Source organism: Pipistrellus hanaki (assembly GCF_964339955.1).
Source record: "Pipistrellus hanaki genome assembly, chromosome: 16".
Classification (NCBI taxonomy): Eukaryota; Metazoa; Chordata; class Mammalia; order Chiroptera; family Vespertilionidae; genus Pipistrellus; species Pipistrellus hanaki.
The window spans coordinates 18,970,269-18,996,216 of NC_140518.1; the positions used below are offsets into that span (position 1 = coordinate 18,970,269).

General features: G+C 36.2%; 1 protein-coding gene across 1 annotated transcript in view; it reads left to right on the forward strand.

Annotated features, from left to right (window-relative positions):
- NSF (N-ethylmaleimide sensitive factor, vesicle fusing ATPase) overlaps positions 1-25,948 on the forward strand; it is a 110,707-nt gene that overhangs the window by 1,355 nt on the left and 83,404 nt on the right. The window contains exons 2-8 of the mRNA XM_084861720.1: positions 11,068-11,153; positions 13,484-13,583; positions 15,677-15,716; positions 16,424-16,590; positions 18,893-19,000; positions 19,729-19,804; positions 22,207-22,362. Coding sequence (XP_084717846.1) covers positions 11,068-11,153; positions 13,484-13,583; positions 15,677-15,716; positions 16,424-16,590; positions 18,893-19,000; positions 19,729-19,804; positions 22,207-22,362 — 733 coding nt within the window. The remainder of the gene's footprint in view (positions 1-11,067; positions 11,154-13,483; positions 13,584-15,676; positions 15,717-16,423; positions 16,591-18,892; positions 19,001-19,728; positions 19,805-22,206; positions 22,363-25,948) is intronic.

A 25,948-nucleotide genomic window follows, 5' to 3' on the forward strand; every position in this document is an offset into this window, starting at 1 on the left:
GTCTCCCATTTGTTTGCCGCCTGCTCACCCCTCAACCCACTGCAGTCTGATTTTTGGCCCTGTCATCCCACTGAAATGTGTCTCTAAATTGTTCAATGCAGATGTTCCTCAAGGCTCTCTTCTCGCTCTCTATTTTTCTCCTTGGGCGGTTTCTTCTAATGCCACAGCTTCCAATAGTGTCTATGTGTCAATGATTTTCAGTATTTTACTCCCAGTAAAGACCTATCCCTGGAGTTCCAGATTAATGTATCAAATTACCTTTTCAGAACTGGGTACGTGCTGCCACCTCAGTCCTAGCCTGTTTGGCTCAGTGGACAGAGCAACTGCCTGCGGACTAAAGAGTCTCAGGTTCAGTTCCATTCGAGGGCACGCACGTACCTCCATTTGCAGGCTCTATCCCTGGCCCTGGCCAGGGTCATGCGGGAAGCAAGCAATCCATATTTCAACAAATGGCATCACCGTCCATGCATTTATATAGGCTAGAAACCTGGGGTGGGGGTGAGGATGTCATTCTTTATATCGCTTCTCTTTCACCACATCCCCCAACACTGAGTTCTCTCCACTCCCTTCCACTACGCCCAACAACAACAACAACAACAACAACAAACACGTTTTAGGGCCAAAGAATCTGCCTTGGGTCATTGCTGCTTTAAACTGCACCCAAATCACCCACTGGGCTGGTCACATGGGTTCTGCCATTTTAACTTTCTAATAATCTCTTCAATCAGTCCACCTCTCTAACATCTTCGTTTTCACCTCCTTTTCCCTCACCATCATTTCTGGTCCGTCCGAACTGTTGCGGGAAGCTCCGAAGTAGACTGTTGACGCCAGTGTCCACATTGATTGTTCCCTCCCATGCCCATTAAACCCCACCCTTGATTGCATCCCATTAATTTTGGGAGAAGACCAATTCTATAACCAGGCCTGTAAGGTCCTTTGTGGTTCTACTCTTGCTTCTTTCCACTCCCCCACTTACTCTCTATGCTCAGGTTATATATAAGCCTTGAAGCTACAGTGGTTTCTCGTATCACAAGGTCTTTGCTTGTGCTTTCTTTGTAATGTTTTACTCCCAACCATTTCCCTCTTACTCAGATCACTCAACTACTTAAAGGAAGCCTATTCTAATACCACACTTCAAGTCAGGATCTGTTGTTATATGTTCTTGAAGAACTGTATTGCTTTCCTTAGAGATTTATCTGTTATTTTTAAATTTACTAATGTGATTAATTGCCTCTACCGTTATATTTTACCTTCCATTAGATCATGTTGGTTTTTTGTTTTTGTTTTTACCTATTGTCATCATTGAACTTTGCACCCTGCCTGCGACCACCAAACGGTGCTACAGCCGGTTTTTTTTTAAAGATGAATCTAATTTCTCTTTGAATACTCTAGTGATAGATGGTGCATTGCCATAAAGCTAGCCCATTTTACTGACATGTTAAAAAAGATTAAATTAGGTAATAAATTTTTTCAGCTATTGTAAATTTTTGCTAGTAATAAAGCAGAATCTAGTTTTATTCTTCTTACATTGAATATGGACTCTTATTTAGAACGAATTCCACATACAGATGGCTACCACTGCCCCAGGCCTCTTTCAGAATTCTCATGCTACAGCTGCTCTGGAATCATGGAATCAGAAGTAAAGAAGGATTCTGAAATGCAGCCTTAATAGCTTAGGAGAGCTGATTTTAGATAGGGAGTGACTCCTTAGTAAGGCTACTCGATTGGGTATCGCTTTCTAGGCCCTTTATATTACCACCACAACTCCATTACAGGAAGAAAAAAAAAGAAAGAAAGAAAGAAAGAAAGAAAGAAAGAAAGAAAGAAAGAAAGAAAGAAAGAGAAAAGAAAGGCTTTCCATATTGCCTGGACTTTTTGTAATCTGTCTTTAAAAATTACCAGGAATCTTCCTGGAGATCCAGCAGTTCTTTTCTGAAAATATACATACATTAATGCAAATAAACCAATGGATTGTTTCTTCCTGCGCCCTGTTGAGGGGATTTGTTGTGAAGAAATAGAGTGGGATGATGTTAAATAGGCATCTAAGGCAAAGAACTCTTGTAGGAGTTGAAAGGAGAATAGAAAGATGCTAGAGGTAAAATTTACCTAATCCAACGTTTTGCCTAGACATACTGATATATTTAGTATCTGTTAGTATGTTGAAGAAGCTTTTGTAGCCTAGTCCAGAAACCTACCCATTTATACTTTATGGGTGAATGATATTTTTACTATCAATCTTCAAATGAAGTTTTGGAATACAAGTTATAAATTGGAGATGGCTCATGTGCAGTACCACAAGTCAAAGTAAATAATATGTTTCATGGTCCCATTTTCTAAATCAGTGTTTTGCTATCCAAAGCATATCAACTTTCTGAAATCATATATGCAGTAGTTATTGCTTTTCTATATTATGTTAAAGATTTTGAAAAGTATCTTCAAGTGCTATACATCTTAGAAAAATAAAATTGAACTCTTTATAGCACTGTAAAATAGCTGATTCTTTCTGAAACCCAGAGGAATTTATGCTCAAGTTGGGTTCTTTTTTTCAAGTATTTAAATCAAGGTGTAAAGATGTTAGGTGAAAGTATGTGAATTATCCCACTGTTAAAAATTCCTGAATTGGTAGGACAGTGAACTCTTGCAAACATCAATACACTAGATATTTGCAGTAATGTTGTTCTTAAGGGTCCATGGTATTTTAGGTAATCTATAAACGATATCCTTTATCATACTTCAGCATTGATATCTTTGAATGAACTTTGAGGCCTGACTTACACTGTCTTCAATTTCCTAGTGATTTAATCTCTAATTTCTAATTTATTTTTTATGATGAAAACTAAATATTCCTTGTGTGACTACAACTATTTCTAAAAGCTCTGTGCATTTTAAATTTGTATACTTTATATAAATGTGAAGAGATTTCTAGTATGCTGAAAAGATAAACAAATATCTATGTGCTCACTATCCAGATGTAAGAAGTGTTAACATATTTTGATATTTGCTTCAGATTTTTTTAATTTTTAGAAATAAAACATTACAGATCCAATTGAATCCCTTTTGTATCCCTTCTTGATTCCACTGACCTTTCCCAGAAATAACCACTATCCTAAAGTTGGTCTACGTAGATCCTTTCTGTTTACATCTACATATGTTTGTGCCCATATATATATATATATATATATATATAGAGAGAGAGAGAGAGAGAGAGAGAGAGAGAGAGAGAGAGAGAGTTTTTTAAAAACATATACAATATGTAACCAGATGCAGGTCCGGCTGCCTGTCTCCAAACTTGTGAGAAGGAAAGTCGTTTTCTCAAGCACTGGCTCCCTGAGAAGATGGGGAACTCCTGTCCCAAGGCCCATCTCCCCATCTCAGTGTGAGAAAAACAGAACAGAGGGATCCAAGGGAGGGAGCTGAGAGTTCTCCATTGAGAACACTACGTGTGGAGCAGCACAGTCTATTCTGATAAGGATCCTGAAACTGGTCAAGCAATGGTGTGATGTGCATCCTTCTGCTTTTTGTTTGAAGGTCAGCAAATTTCCTGGAGCTGGAATACCAGAAAGTCAGTCTCCCTGTCCCTAGAAGTTAGTTCCTAGGATTCTTATACAAACCTGCTTTTATCTACAAGCTATAAATTAGTCAGAGTCAGCATTTACAGAAACAAAAGAATGGTGGGGTGGGTTACAGTTCCCCACTGTTGCATGGATAATGGTGTTATGCTGTATACTGCATATTTCCTTCTGCGACCTGTTCATTTGAAATTTATTCATGTTGGTATATGGCCAGTTAATTCTGTTTTAACTACTATGTAGTGTTCTGTTTTCTTACCAGAGGATTTGGATATGTCTCTTAACATACATATGTAAGAGTTTCTTTACGATATATTTCTAGAGACATATACATATGCACTCTTTTTTTTTAAAAATATATATTTTATTGATTTTTCACAGAGAGGAAGAAAGAGGGATAGAGAGTCAGAAACATCGATGAGAGAGAATCATCGATCAGCTGCCTCCTGCACACCCGCCACTAGGGATGTGCCCGCAACCAAGGTACATGCCCTTGACCGGAATCGAACCCGGGACCCTTCAGTCCGCAGGCCGACGCTCTATCCACTGAGCCAAACCGGTCCCGGCTACATATGCACTCTTTCCAGCAGTATAGGAGTGCCTGTTACTTATGTCCTCTCCAGCACTTAATATGATAGTCATTTAAATTTATATAATATGATAGGTATAAAACAATCCTATTGTTTAAATTTGCATTTTTCCTGGCTACTAGGGAGATTGAGCATTTTTCTTATTGGTCATTGGGATATCCTCTTCTGTGAATTACCTTTGTATATTCTTTACCCCCCCCCCTTTTTTTCCTCCCAACTGTTGAGCTTTTAGCATTAAAAAAATTGATTTGCAGAGTTTTCCCTTTTTGTGGGTGTAGGGGTTGCTTGGAGTCTCATCCTTTGTTAATTGCAAATAGCTTCTCTTATGGTGATTATTTCATGTTTATAGTTTTAGATTTAAATTTTAGTATAGTTATAATTACCTCGTTTTTCCCTCTATGATTAGTGTATTTGTATGTTTTTAAAGAAAATTTTCTTCACCCAGAAGTCAGAAAGATTTTCTCCTAAAAGGTTTAAAATTTTGCTTTTCATGCTTTGTTTAATTCATCTGGAATTAATTTTTGTGTTTGGCATGAATTAGGGAACTAATTTTATCTTTTCTGTATATATAATCATTTATCTCAATATCACTTATTGAATCCGTCCTTTTCCCCAATGATTGTATGCTATCTCTGTTTTATATTCAATATGTCTGGATTCTGTTATGTTTCATAATTCTGTTTGTCTATATGTACATCAATACCACTGTTCTAATTACCCTAGCTTAAAATTTTTTTTCAGTTACAGTTTATATTCAGTATTATTGCTGGCCAACACCTAGGGGCTTGCTGGCTACTGGCCGGGGCCTGCCAGCCACAGGGCCTGCCAGCTGCCGGACTGAGCTTGCTGGACAGGGGCTGGTGGCGGGGTGGGCACAGGAGGTTTGCCGGCCGTGGGGGAGGGACCAGGGGAGGTTGGCTGGCCATGGGAGGTTGGTTGGCTGTGGGAGTGCATTGACCACCAGGGGCAGCTCCTGCATTGAACGTCTGCCCCCTGGTGGTCATTGCACGTCATAGTGACTGGTCAACTGGTCATTCTGGTTATTGAATCATAACGGTTGCTTAGGCTTTAGATGTGTGTGTGTGTGTGTGTGTGTGTGTGTGTGTGTGTGTGTATTATTGACTATATTGTCTTTCTCTACAATTACATAGCTTTAAAATTATTCTTGCTGTCTTGTAAGGTAAGCCTGCTCCTTATTTTTCTTCATTAGGCATTTCTTGGTCCTTTTTCTTTTTCTTTTTTTAATTTTCTTTCTTTCTTTTTAAATATATTTTATTGAGTTTTTACAGAGAGGAAAAGAGAGGGATAGAAAGCTAGAAGCATCAATGAGAGAGAAACATCGATCAGCTGCCTCTTGCACACCCCCTACTGGGGATATGCCCACAACCAAGATACATGCCCTTGAATCGAACCTGGGACCTTTCAGTCCACAGGCCGATGCTCTATCCACTGAGCCAAACCGATTTCGGCATCCTTTTCTTTTTTTAAATTGATTGTAGAGACAGAGAAAGGGTGGAATCAAACCCACAGCCCATGATCTTCTGGTACCTGGGATGATACTTCAAAAATTGAGCCACATAGGCCAGAGCTCTTGGCCCTTTTTCTTATAAATTTTAGGAGCCACTTAATCCTTCTTCATTAAAAACATTTTTATCTTTAAGTTATCTTTATCTGTTGCTATTGATTTTGACTTACTTTTTCATTTAAAAATATTTTGTATTGATTTCATAGAGGAAGAGGGGGAGAGAGATAGAAACATCAATGGTGAAAGAAAATCATTGATTGGCTGCCTCCTGCACGCCCCACTGGCATGTGTCCTGACTGGGAATCAAACCTCATGGTTCCTAGATTGACGCTCAACCACTGAGCCACAGCGGCTAGGCTGCTTTTTCATTTTGACATTAAGCAAAAAGTGGCAACTTTGTGCTCTATAGATTTGAAACCAAATGAGTTTGCATCAGCTGTTTATGAGTAATGCAGGGTATTTTGGTCCTTTGCTAAATTCAGATGAAGTGTTAAGTTCTGATGTATTCTGCACTAACCATATAGATCTTTGGTAATAAAGTGGGAAAATTATTAATTTAAAATAAAAAACTATCGGCAGCTGCTCTTAAGAGCCTGCCCGCTCCTTCCGTCACCCTCTTTCCCCAGATGAGTTTTCCTTGCTCTTCTCTTCCTCCTAAGCTCCAAAGGCCCTTCTTTTGCTCTTGTTTCCTGAGCCCACGCCCAGCTGACTCACTTTCCCTACTTCCGTGGCTTTCTAAATTTTTGCGTATAAAAATAAAAAGAAATAACACAATTTTTGAAATCTAGCATTTACTTTTAAAATCACTATATAACAAAGAGTAGTTAGGGGTTCACTGGTGGATTTTTTTAAATTGTAAGGTGTCTTTAGTGTTAGGTGCATATGAACATTTTCCTACCTGGTTTTAATGTTATGTTCTCTGCCAAGCTATTGAATACTTCACTGTTGTTTATTCTGTTATCTACATCGTTAATGAGAAAGTAGCTATAACTTAAACAGCTGCTGGATTCCAATAGTCTTTTCTTCCAGATATTGAGTCTGATAACTGCTTTTTGCTTATATAGCTTTTAATCAATTACTACTAATTAAGAATAAAAATAAACCTAATTATATTTACCAAGTTAAATGATGAAATGGACTAAGCATTTCTGAAGCCTCTTTTCCACATTTTTTCTCTTCTATTGTAGAATGAAATGAACCTGTCAGTATTTCTGCTTTTTTATGAAGTTTATTTCTCCTTACTGAGTACAGTGATTCTCAAAGTGGAGACTGCAGACCAGCTAATTAGCATCACCTGTGAACTTGTTCAAACTGCAAAATCTCAGGCCCCATCCCAGGCTGATTAAATTAGAATAGGGTACAGGGAGAGAGAAAGAGAAGCATTGATGTATGAAAAAAAGCATTGATAGGTTGCCTTTCATATCTGCCCCTACTGGGGATTGAAACCACAACCTAAGTATGTGCCCTAACCAGGAATTGAACCAGCAATCTTTTGTTACACGGGATGATGTTCCCAGCCCGGCAAACTCATTAGTCAACAGAGCCAAATATCAACAGTACAATGATTGAAATTTCTTTTGAGAGCCAAATTTTTAAAACTTAAATGTCTTCTAACACCATTTCTTCAAAATAGACTCGCCCAGGGTGTGGTATTTTGTGGAAGAGCCACACTCAAGGGGCTAAAGAGCCGCAGTTTGCCAACCATGGTAATCTAGCCAACTGAGCCACACCAGCCAGGACTCCTACAGTCTCTTTTAAGTGTTCTATAGGTGATTCTGATTTATGCTAAAATTGAGAACCATTAACAGCATTTTAAGCTTTTCCATTTAGTTCCTTCTAAATTGTTGAAGATGTTTTTTTTTTGGTTTTTTTTTTTTACCAGACTTCTTCCCAAATGTTTACTCAATCTAGTTATTTCCAGATGCCTTTTCTTCCCCTTAATACATTCATCTATATCCAATTTCCAAACATTTAAGAAAGTGTAGTTATTTCTTGCATATAGTAGATTTGGTACCCTGACTAAAATGCTAGATAGTATTAACTATAGTTAATAACATATTATAAACTTGAAATTTGCTGAAAGAATATACATTAAGTATTCTCACCTTGCACACAAGGTCATACACACACACACACACACACACACACAAAATGGTAACTATGAAACTTGATTGTGGTAATCATTACACAAGGTATATTTATGTCAAAATACCACATTGTATACCTTAGGCAAAACTCCCTAGGCTGAACATATGCCATGGATGTTTATGACCCAGCCGTTCTACTGGAGGGTGAGTGGGGTGAGGTGGGAATATATTCAATAGAAATGCATACAGATATCATTCAAAAGACAGGTATAAACATGTTAATAGCAACAATATTCATAATTAAGATAATTATGAATATTGAATAATTATGAATAATACATGATGTGTGATTCCACTTTATATATAAAATTTTCAATTTTAAATGGATACATAATAGTGGTATGTTAATATCTATACTAATAATAGCCTAGGTGGTCGTCACACCCTCACATCATCAGAAGATGGCCGTCACAAGATGGCTTCACACATAGTGGCGGGGGGGGGGGGAGGGGGGGGCGGGCGCGCAGGGCAGTGCCACTCTTGTGCGGTGGCCTGGGGGGTCCTGTGGCTCCATGTGGTGCGGAGGAGGCCTGTCCCAGCAGGTCCTGTCAGAGGAGACGGATCATGGCAGGGGAGGGTAGTTGTGGGCGATCAGGCTGGCAGGGGAGGGCAGTTGTGGGTGATCAGGCCGGCAGGGGAGCAATTAGGTGTCAATCAGGCTGACAGGAGAGCAGTTAGGGGGCTATCAGGCTGGCAGGCAGGCAGGTGAGTGGTTAGGAGCCAGCGGTCAGGAGCCACCAGTCCTGGACTGTGAGGGGGATGTCCCAGATTGGAGAGGATGCAGACCAGGCTGAGGGACACACACAACCCCACCCGTGCATGAATTTTGTTCTAGTAATTATATAAGAGAAATGAAAATGAGTAAACTATTGCTACAACACGGATGAGTCTCACAATCATAATACAGACAGTCCTCGGGTTACGTTGGACTTGACATATGTTGTTTCATGGTTATGTCACCATCTCCCATTTATTTATTTTTTTAAAAGTTCCATCATTTTGACTTATGTACATATGTGTTTTATTTTTATTATTATTTATTTACCACTAGTAAAGGTCAGGAATTGTCGTCTTTCTTTTAAATTTTTTTTTTTACTGTTTTGCTTCATTACTGCTGTGTATGTGTTCCATGTGAGTGACATACCCATGTTTCCCCGAAAATAAGACATCCTCCGAAAATAAGACCTAGAAGACATTCCCTGAAAATAAGACCTAGCGCAACTTTGGGAGAAAAAATTAATATAAGACACTGTCTTATTTTTGGAAAAACAGGGTAGGTGCTTATGTATGTGGGTTCCAATTTAATGGCGAAAATTGCGTTACATTGCACCGTAGGAATGGATTTCCGACATAACCTAAGGACCTACTGTATTGAATGGCAGAAGTCAGACATGGAATAATACATGATGTGTGATTCCACTTTATATATAAAATTTTCAACAGGAAAAACTAATTTAAGGTTTTCATCTGGTGAGAGAAACAAGATAGTAGTTATCTGTGGTTGGGGCAAAAATCTAGTGATGGGGGTAGGGGAGAGCTGGTAATGTCTTCAAGAGGGTGTTGGTTACCTTGGGTGTGTTCACTTTGTAGAAATTCATTGAACCAAACATTTACATGTATGTGTTTTTCTGAATGTATGTTTTTCTTCAATAACATACTGATTTAAAGAAATGGTAATGTCCTGTAGGTGAAAGAGTCCCCAGGGTAGGTGGAAAACTAAAAGGTTGGGTATTTTTTTGTCAAATGACTTGTCAAATTATGACCATGGATAAAAATACTGTCTCATTCAGAAATCAAACGTATGACCTAGACTTTATTCATCTCATGTTATAAATTAGTGATTTTCAAACAGTTTATCATGAATCCCATAAGTAAAAAAATATATTGATCATTTGTATGTATATATATTTATACTCAAATAATTTATATACATAATAAAACATATCAAAATAAATAAAAAGGATGAGCTAAAGATGAAAAATATATTCTCAGTTTTCTTTTATTAATAATATAGAAAGTAAAGTGATAGCTTCATTATTCTTTAAACTCTTGGTTTAATATTTTGTAATACACCTATTTAGAGATCAGTTTCTAAATTCAGTTTATTTTGATACTTGATTACCAGACAAACTTGAGATACACATATCCCATTTAGAGACCACTGCTCTAGACAACTGGGATAACTATCAAAACTAGCCTTTAGTTAAAACAAAAGCAAAGCAAAAAATAATTTGTTTTTTTCTATAAGTTTGTGTTTGAGAGACAAAGTTAAGAAGAACCAGCTTTGGCTTGAGGTTTGAAGAATGGGCACTGTAGTCATAAAAGACTGACTACAAGTGCCATATTTCACTAACTAGGAAACCTGAGAGAACAGTGGAGGGTTATTGGTTAATAAATACTTTATATGAAGGAATGTTTGCCAGTCACTGTGGATCATAAGATTGTTATGTTCTGGTTTTAAAACATGTAAACTTGTAATTATCTCTGTTGGGAGATATTTGGAATTGGTTTTTCTCAATTTATAGGAGACATGGCTTAGAGGCACTTGGGATCTCTTATAAAACTATACTTTTCATGATACACTTTATCAAACTTATTTAATCTACTTCATTGTGATTGAGTCTCAATCACATGATTCTCTTTGAAGAGCTGGAAAACCAACTCAAATAAGCTTTAGCAAAAAAGAGAATTTATTGGCTTATAACCAACGTTCAGGACTCAAGGATTTTAACTTGATTGTCAGGTCTCTGATTTAAGGTGTTTGTTTGTGTCTCTGTTACCTTTGCTTTCTTTGTGATAGGTTTATTCTTAGAGCAGAAAGTCCTCCTCCATGTGGACTTTTTTTATTCCTCTTACTGAATTAGAAATGGAAGAGATGAGAAAGAGTTGTGTAATTCAATCTTAACTGTGTTAAACTTCCATAACTATAACATTGGTGGTGAGGCAAGGGAGAATTCCTTTCTTTAATTACTGGTCTACCTAAGGCCCCATGGGTGGAATAGGACTCTATGTGGTTGTATGTGTGCTGTGATTGGCACACCCACAAAAGCGTGTGCAATGAGGAAGGAACAGTTTTCCAAAGGAAGGGTTTGCTATTATCACAGAGGAATGGGTGCTGGGAGTAAAAACAATAGGCCTTTACAACAGGGGATGAGGAATAGAGGACAGGAAGGCATAAACTATTCTCTAAGGTTATAAAAGATAATTTCATTTTCCTAATCATTTCATTTTTATAGAGTATGCAAGCTGCGAGATGTCCTACAGATGAATTATCTTTAACCAACTGTGCAGTTGTGAATGAAAAAGATTTCCAGTCTGGCCAGTGAGTACCTAACTTTGTTTTTCTTCTCACCTGCTAGATGGTATTTTAGAAATTTCTAGAGAGCTCTTATTTTTTAGTTAACTTGAGAATTTTTTTAAATATATTTTTTATTGATTTTTAACAGAGAGAAAGGGAGAGAGATTGAGAGCTGGAAACGTCGATGAGAGAGAACCATCGACCAGCTGCCTTTTGCACACCCCCTCTCCTGCACACCCCCTACTGGGGATGTGCCTGCAACCAAGGTACATGCCCTTGACCGGAATCGAACCTGAGACCTTTCAGTCCGCAGACCGACGCTCTACCACTGAGCCAAACCGGCTTCGGCAGAATTTTTTATTCCTCTTACTGAATTAGAAATGGGAGAGATGAGAAAGAGTTGTGTAATTCAATCTTAACTGTGTTAAACTTCCATAACTATAACATTTTAAAAAGCATATATTGCTTCTTATAACTTTTTAAAAATCGATTTCCATAGCAGAAATAAACATACTGGTCATATGAATTATATATAGCATTGCCATTAGGTTTCTGGCTCCAAAGTCAGGTTGTTTGAGTTTAGATTCTAACTCTGCCAGTTAGGAACTTGGTGACCCTGGGTAAGTTACCATCTTTGTGTCTCTGTCCCAATCTGTAAAATGGGGATGATGATAATTGTTAAGATTGAGTTATACAAATAAAGCACTTAGGACAGTGCCTAGCACATTAATAAGTCATCAATAAATATTAGCCATTTTGATCAGTGATGCTAAGATATTTTAAAAGGCATGAAAATTGGAAGATGCGCAACAAATGTAGAATCTTTATAAGTATTTTTAAAATTATATTTTTATTAATTTCAGAGAAGGAGGGAAAGGGAGAGATAGAAACATCAATGGTGAGAGAGAATCATTGATTGGCTGCTTCCTGCACATCACCCCACAACCCAGGCATATGCCCTTGGTCAAAATTGAACCCAGGACCCTTCAGTCTGCAGGCTGACACTCTATCTGCTGAGCCAAATCAGCTAGGGCTATCATAATTTTTAATTGTCATTTATTTTAACTGATTCATTCTACCCAGAACTTCTAAAGGTCCTGCTACCAATTTCAAGGCCATACATATATTTCTGAGATTGATAGAGGTAAGTGGCTGTATCAGAGGCAGACTAGGGAGATAAGGAATAATCTATTTAAAGCAAGCACCAATCTTCTTTTAATTAATGAAGCAGGATTTTAACTGAGGCATTGTTTGTTTTTAATTTTTCTGTGAAATACATGAGTTTCACAGAGTTAGAATTGGTAATCATCTATGGTTTTCAGCTTCAGAATAAGGATCTGTACTGCATGACTATATTAATATTATTTTCATTCCTAAAATTCTGTGATGCTCAGTAGAACACAGAACTCTCCACATATAAACTGCAGTATGGATAATAAGTGAGGATTTTTTTATGGAATTCCTTTATATGTTTCAAATGTTCACTGTGCTCATGAAGGGGTTATTTAAAATACAGTAGCTGTGAGGAACTTGTGTTTTAGTGGCAAACTGATATGTATGGGAACATTAACCATTAATATTAAAAATTATAGCTTTCTAAAAGATAATTTAATAAAGATAGCACATAACAGTTTGAAGCTTTTATCTTATACACAGTTCTTGGTAGTTTCTTGGTATAAGAGATTATCATGAAATAACTATATTTTATCTGTTTATAGGTAACTTCTGAGCAGGATGAATTAGCATAAAATGCTTTGAAATAGTAAATATATATATATATGAAAGCTGATATATTTTGTAAAAATTTTTTTTACCATCTTTTTAGTCTTACAGGTATTACTGCTTCAACCTATTGTGAGAGTCTGCAAAGAGACTTAAATATTTGTCCTGAAAACTAACTTTTTTTTTACTGCTATACCCTATTCTATCTTTAGTTCTCCCTTTATTCTATTTTGAGGTGAAATAATTCTCAGGAGAGGAAATTCATCTGTTTTTTACTTAATATTAAAGACTAAATCACTATTACCAGTTTTATGTAAACTATAAAAAACATCAGTTTATGTAAACTGGAAATGTAATAAAGTTTATATTTTGGGTGATATGTACCATACACTTGGTCCTCATTCTGCTTGATGTGTGTTTGGCCCAAGGTGCTCCTTATGCCTGGAAAACATTTTGACTTGCTCACATTTTTTAGAAATGAAATTTGTGCTCCTAGTCCTTCAGGACTGTCAAGTAATACCATTTTCCCACCCGGTACTCATCAAGTCTCAGTTGTTGGAAATGGACACATTCGGAAGTGGTATTCTTCATCTCCTCTGACTTGGAGCAATGACTATGTTTCTGTCTTTTAGGCATGTGGTTGTGAGGACCTCTCCCAGCCACAGGTACACATTTACACTGAGGACCCACCCATCAGTGGTTCCAGGGAGCATTGCATTCAGCTTACCTCAGGTAACTCAGCTGTTAATTTCTTCTCTTCCATTCCTGAAGGTCGTAGAAGCAGCAATCCATTTAAAGCAATGGATTCCTATAGCTATTGATCCACTCTGAAGAAAAACATCTAGATAATATACTGGGAATTTAAAGATATATCCTGAATTGCCAATTTTACTGTGTCTGCCTTTTATTACCTTGATTTTTTTTTTTCTAATTTAAAAAAAATTCTGCAGTAATATCAGTTAACTATCAGATAAGGCGTTAAGTTATTTTAATGTTAACTTCCAGGGTAACAGAGAAGATATAAAAATAGCATTTACTTATAAAATTAACATCTATTAATAGTGATTTTTAAGTGCAATGATGTCAGACTAAATATGATATGAGTAATTATTATCTCAAATCACAACCTAACTTGCTGGGTTCCTGTGATGACTGGAAGGATAATGATCACATTTGTAACTGCTGGTGGATTCTTCAGAGGGAAAATTGCCTAGCACTGCTGCAGACATACAATCCATAATCTAGGAGCACCATAGGTACTAGTCTGTGTTCTATTGTTCCTTATTTCCTTGCTTATGCTGCTGATCTCACAGTCTTAAGTATTCTAATACACCTCCTCTTTCTAATAAGCATTGATTTACTCATGATTTCTGACTATTTCTCCTTGTCTTTTGCTGTTAAAAAAATTTTTTCCTCCAACATTTACTGTAGGCCAGATATGATTCTAAGTACTTTTGTATGTATTTGCTCATTTACTTCTCAAAACAACCCCATACCATAGATACTGTTATTATCGTACTTTGAGGCCGTCCTTGGAATTGAAGTGCAGAACCTAAGTGTGGCTTCTCTGTGACTCCAAGTCGGGGCTTAACCAGCATGTTGCTGAATTTCAGGTTGGCTGTGTGTGGGATGGGATATTACAGAAGAGGGGTGTGAAGGGCAGAGAGGAGGGAGAAGTGACCTCTGGTGGAAGGGAGAGCACTTAATGTACACATTTCAGATTCAGCATCCTCTTAGCTATCCACCACAAAACCCACATGTTCAGATGAGTAGACAAACTATTGATTTTCAGCCCAAAATTATTTTTATCCCTGTTCTTTGGAGTGTTATCAGTGGTTACTGATCTTGAATCTATACCAAGCCATTCCCGAATTCCTGCCTAAATACAATCTGGGTCTGCCTCCATACATTATTGCCATTGTAACCAGTCTCGACCTGGGGAGAAGCTGAAGTTCGGCTGCAAATGCCTGAGAGAATCCTTTGGCTGGCACACAGAGACTAACGGTGGCCATCCAATGATTTGAATCCCTGCTTGGGTTTCAGTATACATTGTCTGACCAGTTTTAATTTGTTTTCTTATGAACTGAATGTTTTTCTTTCTGTGATACTGTCACAGTGTAACTAACCCCAGTACATTTAGAGTATTGAACTATCTGATGCCACAAAGAGCTTCAGGAGTGTTACACTACGCAAATGAGCACCTGCTCAGTGGTGCTGGCTTTACTGTAAAAAGGCAAGCTTTGTATGTTTTTGGGATGGGTGTGCATAAGTTTCCTAGACTGCTATCACAAGTTAGTACCGAAAACTGGGTGGCTTACAACAGCAGAAATTTCTCCTCACAGTTCTGGAGGCTGGAAGTCTGAAATCAGTGTGTCAGCATGCCGCACTCCCTCTGAAGGCCCTCGGGAAAATCTGTTCATACTTAGCTGCTGGTGTTGCTGACCATCCTTGTTCTTTGGCAGATGTATCACTTCAGTCTCTGCCTCTTTTGCCTCTGACTTTCTACCCATGTATCAGTGTGTCTTCTCTTCTTATAAGGACAATACAATAATCATATTGACTTAGAACCCACTAATTTGATATAACCTCATCTTAACTTGATTCCATGTCCAAAGATTTTATTTCCAAATACAGTCACATTCACAGGTGCCAGGACGAAGATTTCCAGATATCTGTTTGTGGGACACAATTCAATATAAAAGAATATATCATGTTTTGGTCTTTGGATGTGTTCCTGAAATTCAGAGAAATTTCTCTTTTCCTTGCTTATCTAATTTTGATTGATTTGACTTTAAGTGTCTATTTTTTTCTGTTTTATTTTACAGCGAAAATGGGCTGGACTTTCTATTGGGCAAGATATAGAAGGTAGGTAAATATTTTAGTTACCTGAGGGAGATTTTCTTTAAGATTTTCTCATAGTTCTGGAGATCTGTACAACTTTCTGTTACTGGTTGTTAGGTTGTTGCACACTTATTATAATCATATTATTGGTTAGATCTATGAAATTGTTGTTTTGAGGAAGATGCAGAGGCCTTTTGGAGGTGGCGGGGGGCTGTTGTTTCCCCTCAAGAGTCGAGTGAGGGAATAAAAGTAGAAGGAGAGTGTTGTTCACAGTATGTTTGAATTGATTCGGATGGGGAAGAACATCTGTAGTGATTATTACTGTGTTTTAAAATCTGTGCCTATGTCTCTTAATGACAGCCACGTAAAGCCCCGTGTGTGTGTGTGTGTGTGTGTGTGTGTGTGTGTGTGTGTTGATTTCATAGAGGAAGGGAGAGGGGAAAGAGAGATAGAAACATTAATGATGAGGGAGATTCTTCGATTGGCTGCCTCCTGCACGCCCCCTACCCGGGATTGAGCCCACAACCTGGGCATGTGCCCTTGACCAGAATTGAACCTGGGACCCTTCAGCTTCCAGGGCTCTATCCACTGAGCAAAATGGCTAGGGCTATAAAACCCCCTTTGGGTTAAGTTCTGTTAGGATTCATTCTGTCGAAACTTTTAGTTACTTAGAACACAGCAAGTATTTGGTGTCTCTGTGATTTTTAAAAATGCTTCTTTTTTTGCCCTAGTGTCCTTATATACATTTGACAAGACCAAACAGTGTGTTGGCACAATGACCATCGAGATTGATTTCCTACAGAAAAAAAGCATCGACTCTAATCCTTATGATACTGACAAGATGGCAGGAGAATTTATTCAACAGTTCAACAACCAGGCATTCTCAGTGGGACAACAGGTAGCTTGAAATTTTCTTTCATTCCTTTCTCTTTATAGGCATTCTAATCCCTGCAGTTGTCCAAAATTATTCTACTCTTAAAAAACTGAGATTAGTTCTGCATATGAACAGGTATATGTAAGATGAGTGATGACAAGTGAGGGAAATGTTTAGAAAAATTCTGAAGACACCTTAGGTTACAGTGTGATATATGATTACCACAGCTTTTCTATCTGTAAATTGAGAATCCTGGGAACATACATATCTCAAATTTCTTCTTTGCTAATTGTGGGACATTTGTATAGTCTTTGGGTGGCTTTCTCTTTAATAATACATTTCTGTGAAAAGTAATTCTTAACTTTTTTTGGTTATGACCTCTTTGAGGATCTTAAGGAAATTATGTATGTATGTTTTCAGGTTTTTCATAGAACCTCTGAAGCCCTGATTTTCTCTTTTTTAAAATGGTATTGCTGATGATGGCTGTTTGTTTGGACTTCACTTACTATCATAATGTTAACTTCCTAGGGATAAATTCTGTCCGTTTAAAATTGTACTCTTAAAAAATATGTGAGTTTATAAATTGATCTTTGTTTGAACACAACCTATATAATAAAGAGCTCATGTGCTAATTAGACCGAACAGCAGAACGACTGTGCAGACGACTGTATGATCTTCCTGACAAAGCCAGGGCTGCCAGGGCCGAGCCTCTTGCACGAATTTTGTGCATCGGGCCTCTATACATACATAAGTAATTATTACTCCTATGCCCTTACATTTGTTTTCTTCTTTATGACTTTCCTTAACCACTCCTAATTCCTTCCTCCTATCATAACTCCATAGCCACGGTCCTCAAAATGTGTCCCTGAGGCTCTTTCAGGGGGTTTGCAAAGTCAATAGCTATTTTCATATTAATACCAAGACATATGTGTCTTTTTCCTCTTATTCTGTCTGGATAGTTGTTCTGCTGTTCGGTCTAATTAGTATATTAGTTCTTTATTATACAGGATGAGCAAATGGTGCAGTTTTATAGATATGTGCTAGTGCAGCACATCGACTGTAAAACAGTCATGGGGGCCAACTGTCTTCCATGAAAGAGATTTGTGAAAAAGTGACTGTCACTCTTCCAACTTGTGTTTTTTTTTTTATTTTGGACATTAGAGAGTATTTTATAAATTAAAAATGTTATTTTTGCTAACGCATCATGAATTTATTCGTTAATTTTAGATTAATAAATAAAATTTAAGTTCCTTTGTTCTAATTTTTAATATGGTAAATGTCATCAATAGATATAATTTATATAAACAAAGGCCTTTGGGGCGCCTCAAAAATTTCTATTCTTTAAAAAAAATATTTTTATTGATTTCAGAGAGGAAGGGAGAGGGAGAGAGAGAGATAGAAACATTAAAGATAAGAGAATCATCCATCTGCTGTCTCCTGCATAACCTCTACTGGGGATCAAGCCTGCAACCCAGACATGTTCCCTGACTGGGAATCAAACCATGACTTCCTGGTTCCTAGGTCGAAGCTCAACCACTGAGCCACACTGGCCGAGCTAAACTTCATTGTTTCTACCTTCTCCTTTAGCTTTAGTATTTTAGTAGAAAATGCTTAGAAGAATGTTTAATAGACAATGCTTTGATATTTGTAATAATTTAAACCTAATAACATATGGATGTCTATAAACCCATGAAATAAAATCCTCTATAATATAGAGAAGAAATAAATATCTTACCCCAAATCACTGTTCTTAGTATTTATCCCCTTTCAAAATAAATAGTAGTAGCAGGATTGACAGTCAACATTGTCGGTTATATTTATTGTTATACCCCAGAATGCGAAGAGAGCCTAGCTTGCGAAAGGCACTCAATAAATACTTGGCAAATTGATGCATCTGATGCTGTCTTTGCACTCATGTGACAGGTATTTAGTATTGGTTTTAGAAAAGCATGGATATCAGAGTCTCAAACCCAGGCTGACTCATGGCACCGTCATTTACTGTGACTCTGGGTCACATTGCTTAGTCCATCTCTGGATCTTAGCTTCCTCACTAGTTAAAACTGAGGAGTAATTTCTGTTTCCAAAAGAGTTTGTGAATATTAATTACATAACCTGTGGTGATTGTTAGGTACACAGCAAATAACTCAGTAAGTGTTAGTTCCCTTTTCCTCTCACTGGCTAGTGGGTAGTTTGTCCATGAAGCAGATATAAGAGGAACACACAGGACAAAGCTGCTTTTCTGCCTTTAGAGAATATTGCTGATGATGTGAGAGTGAAGCATTGTATCATAAAGTGATTTTTCTGCCCTTTCCTTTTTTCTACATAGCTTGTATTTAGCTTCAATGAAAAGCTTTTTAGCTTAGTAGTAAAGGATATTGAAGCCATGGATCCCAGCATCCTGAAGGGAGAGCAGGGGACAGGTAAAAGACAAAAGGTATGTTTTATTGATTATTTTTATTTGATAATTTCTATGATGTAAATTGTGCAGATTAATAGAATTTTCCTACCCATTCTCTTGCTCAGTGATTTCTTTCATATTATGCACTCTTTCTTTTATGATAGTAGGGAGAGAAAATTGCTTTTATAGCAAGCATTATTATTAAAATACTAGAAGCCTGGTGCACGAATTCATGCACAGGTGGGATCTCTTGGCCTGGCCAGTGATCCGGTGCGATCAAGGCCTGCTCACCTAGTCGTCCTCCCTATGGGAGGTTGGCCAGCCACAGGATGTTGGCTGTGGTAGCTCACTGACCACTTGGGGGAAGCTCCTGCATTGAGCATCTGCCCCCTGGTGGTCAGTGCTCATCATAGTGACTGGTCAACTGGTCGTAACAGTCGCTTAGGTTTTTATATATATTAGATGGCATAAAATACACTTATTTGCAGACCTACTAATAATTTGAAATTTGTAATCCTGGTTAAATACAGGTAATATGTATTGTAAATAAATAATAATAAGACAGGCATTATGAAAAAATATATTCATTGAAATAAAGAAAACAGGAATAATTAAAAGGTAGGTATGACAAAAGAAAATGAAATTAGGTGATAGTTGGAAGATTTGCTCTGCTCAGAGAGACGTCATTTCCTCCTTGTTTTTGACTTTGCTTTAAGAAGTCCAGAAGTCTGCTATAGACTATTAATTATTCTCTCTCTGCACAGATTGAACTAGGATTGGTTCTTGGAAATAGTCAAGTTGCATTTGAAAAAGCAGAAAATTCATCACTCAATCTTATTGGTAAGACAGTTTTTAGAAGATTCTGAATAACTCTGTTATATGTGACTCAACTACAGTGATTTTCAAGTGGGAAAGAGAATAGGGGCATCTCCCTTGAGAAAGCTTTTCACAAAATCACAATGAGCTAATGTAGTAACAGTTTAAAACCATCACTAGATCAGCATTGTCTAATAAAAATACAATGGGAGCCACATATGTAATTTTTAATCTCCTAGTAACCACACTATACATAAGGAAAAAGATACAGATAAAATTAATTTTTAAAGTTTTTATATTGAGATAAGTTTAGGCTTACAGAAGATTTGCAAAAGTAGTTCAGAATTTCTGGATAGCCTTTACCAACACCCTCTGATGTTACATCTTAAATAACCATAGTATGGTTACCAAAGCTAAATTATCATGGTTACATTGCTGCTAACTAAATATAGGCTTCACTAGTGTTTTATTATGTCCTTTTTCTCTTTCAGATTCTAATTCAGGACCCACATTGCATTTAGTTGTTTAGTCTCCATAATCTTCTCCAGTCTCTTGGCAGTTCCTCAGACTTTCATGGTCTTTTATGACCTTGAGGACTAGTCAGTTATTTTGTAGACTGTCCCTTACCTGATTGTATGTTAAGTGCAATACTAGTGTCACTTTGATTAGTGATGGAGTTAAATGATAAATGTGCAGGTAAATAAAGTCTTTACAACAGATTCATATTGTAGTCCTATTCTTTTATATTAGCCCCACTTTAAAAAGCAGATTGAACTTTAAGAAGTGTAACTCACCAGAATAATAATGCCATTAACTTTACAGAAGTTATTATTTTTTTATTAATTTAATAACTAAATTGATGTTTACTCCAATAGAAAGAGAATTTTCTTTGGTTGCATACTATCATATCCAAGGTTATTTAATTTTCTTGGAATGTGTAGCCTTTTTTTATTCATAAATTATTATTCCCTTCTATTGTTTTTCTTAATTATAAAGTAAAATATTTATTTTATAAAATATGGATAGACACCCAAACACAGCACACACAACTTTAAAAATTTCTAATTTTATTCTGTTTTATAATTTATTCTTACTGATTAACACATTTCAACCATCTTAATAAATACACATTTCAACATTAATTTTAATAACTATATATGTCATTTTATGGGTGTGGGATATATCAAAACCTATTATTTTAAAAATATATTTTATTTATTTCAGAAAGGGAAAGGGAGAAAGAGAGAGAGAAACATCAATGATGAAAGAATATCATTGACCAGCTGCCTCCTGCATACCCCTTACCCAGTATTGAGCCCTCACTCAGGCATGTGCCCTGATGGGGGAGTCAAACCGTGACCTCCTGGTTGAGCCATCCTGGCTGGACTCAAAAATCTCCTGTTACTGATCAACTATATTTCCACAGCGTATTTTATGTTTTCTACACTTTTTGTTATCTCAAAGGAATTGCATGACTTTCATACAGTGTGGATATTTCTAAGTAATTTCTGCGAAGGTGTGATTGATAGGTTTTTCCTTTTGGAAAATAAAATTGTGGTGATTTACCATACAGCAAGTTTGGCCACAAGAGGACAGTAGAGTGTAAGAAAAGTATTTTCCGTAGCTTTGTAAAGGAAATGTTAAGTCCACAAAACTCTAACCATAGAACTACTGTTTAAGATAAACTTTTTCTAATGCAACCTTTTCTTCCCTAATTTAATAAAACCTAAAATATTACTTTTTTATGTATAGTAATGTATTCCGAGGCACTTTTATTCTTTGTATTTGTGATAGTGAATGTGGTTCTCTGGAGTTACTTTAGGTGGCACTATAACATTTAAGTGAAATAATTTGTGTCTGAAAGAATTTGAAAACACGAATTTTGAAATCATTAAAGACTTTAGGATGATTTTAGACTTTGATGTACAAGTGAAGAAAAGCAAATAAGACACCAAACTTATTCAGTGCATCTTCCCAGGCTGGGGGGTTCATATACTCAATTATAAATTTAATCTAGATAAATACAAGTATTTTTAAATACACTTGCCTTAGGAGCCTTGAGGGACTGCTAGATTTCAGTTATATTTGTGGCAGCTGGTGTTGTCTTCATCAGATATGCACATGGTGTTTCTTCTAATCAACCAAATTAGTTAAATTGGTTAGGATTCCATGGATTGATTACAAACAGACTACAGCATGATTTTAGCTAGTCATTTTGAAAGTTTTTTACTGACCCTAAAGGGGGACCAGACAAAGTAGTTAAGATAGCAAAACTCGTTCTTATTAGAAAAACAGCTAAGAGCATGTTGTTCATCTTTGTATAAGGGTAGCCTTCCTTTGTTCATTGAGGATGCCCCATGAGCTCTGTCTTTTATACTTACTGATGAAGTTCTTGTTTCACTTTTGATTATCTTTGTTTAACATAGGCAAAGCTAAAACCAAGGAAAATCGCCAGTCTATCATCAATCCTGACTGGAACTTTGAAAAAATGGGAATAGGAGGTCTGGACAAGGAATTTTCAGATATTTTTCGACGAGCATTTGCTTCCCGAGTGTTTCCTCCAGAGATTGTGGAACAGATGGGTGAGTTTAAAAAGGAGAACTTGATAAAACCGTATATTGTTTTTAAAAATAAATGTCATGAAGTCTTTTTTCAGTTATGTTTTAAAATTATTCTTCAGACCTTCCAAAGTATTTTTCTCTTTTAACTTCTTCTAAAAAAATTTTTTCCCTAAAAAATCTTTGACAAGTTAGAAGTTTTAAAATTACATTTTAAATATATGAAGAAATCATAGAAACATTTGTGGCTTTGCTCTGCTTTTTAAATTTATTTATTCATTTATTTACTTATTCAGGTCTCTTTTTCTACTGTGCATATTTAGATATATCATTTTATTTAGTTATTTTAATGTTTTGCATAGGAAATATTTAAAAATTTCACCCGACTCTAAAGGTACACTATGAGTCAGATTTACCCTGCTGGATAATTACTATCTATTAGACTGTGGGCATTTTCTAATATTAGCTGCTGCTTTGTAGTGTGCTGTTGCATTACTTAATTAGTACATCTTCATACCTAGTAAATGGATACTTAGTATGTTTTTAAGTTTGATAAGTTTGATCCAATAAGACAAATGTAGGGTATTCGTAGGAGTTTCCATATTACATACAAAAAAATGCACTATTCATTTATCACTTTCTTCTTGAAGGTTTATTTAATTTATCTGTGTGAAGTGGCATTATTTGCCCTAGTGGAAATGCTGTCATGACTGTTTTCATATCCATATTATAAGTTGGATTGGAATGTGAGCCACAGAATACCTCAGAAAGGAATTTATAACATAACAGCTTCTGGCAGACTATTAGTACAAAAACAGTATCCAAAAAAACCTGGAGGAATACGAATATATTACTTCTCTCACCCCCATCATTCTTTATCTTTCAATTGCTACCGGGAGATAAAGTACATTCATAATGGTGGGGATAAGAACTGCTTTCTAGGCACTAGGGCTTGGTTCTATTAGCCTCCTATTGTTGGTAGCTTTTCTGCCTGGTCGCTCACTCTGATAAATTACAGGCGTAGCACACACCTGTTCACTGGGTAAAGGTGGAATTTGGAATTGGATTAAGAGAAAATGACAGAGACCCTCATCACCTGAGTTTCACACACCTTGAAATGGCAATAACATACTTTTTTATCTGAAAGATACAAAGGCCAACTCCATAAAAAACAATTTTAATTTGGAAAATAGTAAAAAGTATGATAGTTCACTGTCTTGGCAATGTATATTTTGAGGCATAATCCATAAAGCTTTTTGATCAAGATATGAAAATATTATTTAAGTATATTGTAAGTATAGGCAGAGATAAAGGGATTTCAAATGTTGTAATTTATTCTTGTAGAATATTTTTTCTGGATTTCAAGAGTGAGCTCTGATATAGAAAGAGTCTAATGATTCTGTTTCTTTGAGCATTATACTATCCAGCCAACAAGCAGAAGAATAACTGCTTCTGTAAAGTCGCAGAACTATATTATGAGTATTTTCTCATAATATAGTATGAGTATTTTAAACTATATTATGAGTATTTTCTCACCTTTGGACTCTATGGAGGATTCAGCTATTCAGACACTATAGTTTTGTGTTTGTGCATTATCTAAACTCTGCTCATTGGGGCTTCTGTCTGAGTTAGGTAGTTCATAAATAAGTAAAACTCATATTGGTTGATTTGTGATTTTGCCAGCTGTCAAAGAATTTGAAATTAAACCAGAACAGAGACAGTTAGTTTAGTCTGTGTTTCTGCAACCCATATTGAAACCAATTAAATTATAATAGTATGCTTTTGTTTTTATTAACATGCCTTTTGACTAAGGACCATGGATTTGAATTTTGTTTGTGAGTGCTACTATCCAAAGCTCTTTTTGGATACTTATTTTTCTAATATTTTTACACTAATTTAATTAGACAAAAAAAAAAGTTCTTTTGGTTTTTGTTTTCTTGTTTGTTTTTAAGTAATATATCTCTTCTCTTCATGGCTTTTTCCCGTCAAGAAGCATATGCTATAAATTTGATTTAAACAAGGTAAATATAAAGCTACCTTGGCTTTTGAGCTGATTGAAAGACATTGTCTTTATTCTGAATAAAGATTTTCAGTGTCCTAAAGCTACTTATTTTAATGTTAAAATGGCTGTGAAATAATTCTCTTGCTATGCATGTGCCATTCCCTATTTTCCAATAGAGGCTTCTTTTTTACTTTTAATTGTGAGGGCTTATTGCACTCCAAGAACAGTGTCGTTATAAAGTTCTCATTAGGCGGTGGTAAAGGTATATAAAAATACAAATTGCTCCTTTTAGATATAATATAAAATAATGCTATCTAAGTCCTCCTTAAATCAACTAAGTCCTTCTTATATGTGTTCTTTTACCCTGCCAGGTAAAAACAAAATTGGTTGATTCTTTTGCTTACTCTTGGTTAACTAAATAGATAAACCTGTATCTATTAAACCTGTATCTGATAAACCTTGCGGGATCCAGTTGGGCACTGGGTATGATTAATTAAATCAATTCAAATGAAAAAAATGATTAGAAAAGAATAATTATGGGGCTGTTTTGTTTAGATTTAAGCAGAGAACTTTTTTTACTTTTGGCTTGAGACCAAATCATTATCTTTACCATGAAGTCTAGAGTTATGTCTACTTTGCAAACAGGAATCTTAACTAAATGGATCTTTTTGCCTGTACATACATCAAAGTTGGAAGCTCAAAAAGTGATAAATTTAGAATTCTATTGTGTCATGTTTATGAGACTGATAATTATGCTCCTAGGTAATATAGTTCTTTCTTTTTTGCTTGTAAAACTTCATGTTTCTTTTAACATTGAAAATATAGTTTAGATACATGCAGAATGTTGCTGATGAGATGTAGGAAGACAAAAGGACTAACCAGAGAGAGACACACAGTTATGAACAAAATTGGGGATCAGATGAGGTAATATACATGAAATACAGGATGGGGCAAAATTAGGTTTATAGTTATGAGTACGCAAAACAGTTTATTCTTGCATTATTTTTTATTAATTGTATTATTTTTCATATGAGCAACTGCAAAACCTACTGTTATGTTAGTTTCCAATCTTTTAGTTTCTCTCTTGAAGTACTTTCAATTATGTAATATATACCTTGCTGTTTTTGTTATAATATTTTTATAGAATTCTAATTAAGGAATGCCTGAAAGGAGAAAGGAAGTCACTTACCGTTCTACAGACAGAGGAAGAAAGGCCATGTGTAGAAATAGGAAAAGGGATTATTTAGAGGGAATATCAGTTTTGTTTTGTTGTTGTTTTCATCAGTGTAACTATGTACATTTTCCTTGTCTGTAGCAGTTAGACTCACCCAAACCCCCGCAGGGCAGTTCTTCCTTGGAAGTAAATAAAGCATTCACAAGAAAACTAGTCCTATACCTTGCATTTAGTGAATACCAAATAATTATTTATTCAGAATATCCTCCAGGTCCTTTAATGATGGATGTTTAGTTACTAATGACCTTAAATCCTATTTTGTGGGATAATAGAAACACCTTTTGAGTGCCAGGGTAGAAATCTGGGCATCAAGAACCAGTATGTGGAAGTACAGGTGAATAAACTCAACAGCTGATTGCCGTCCTTGAGAATAC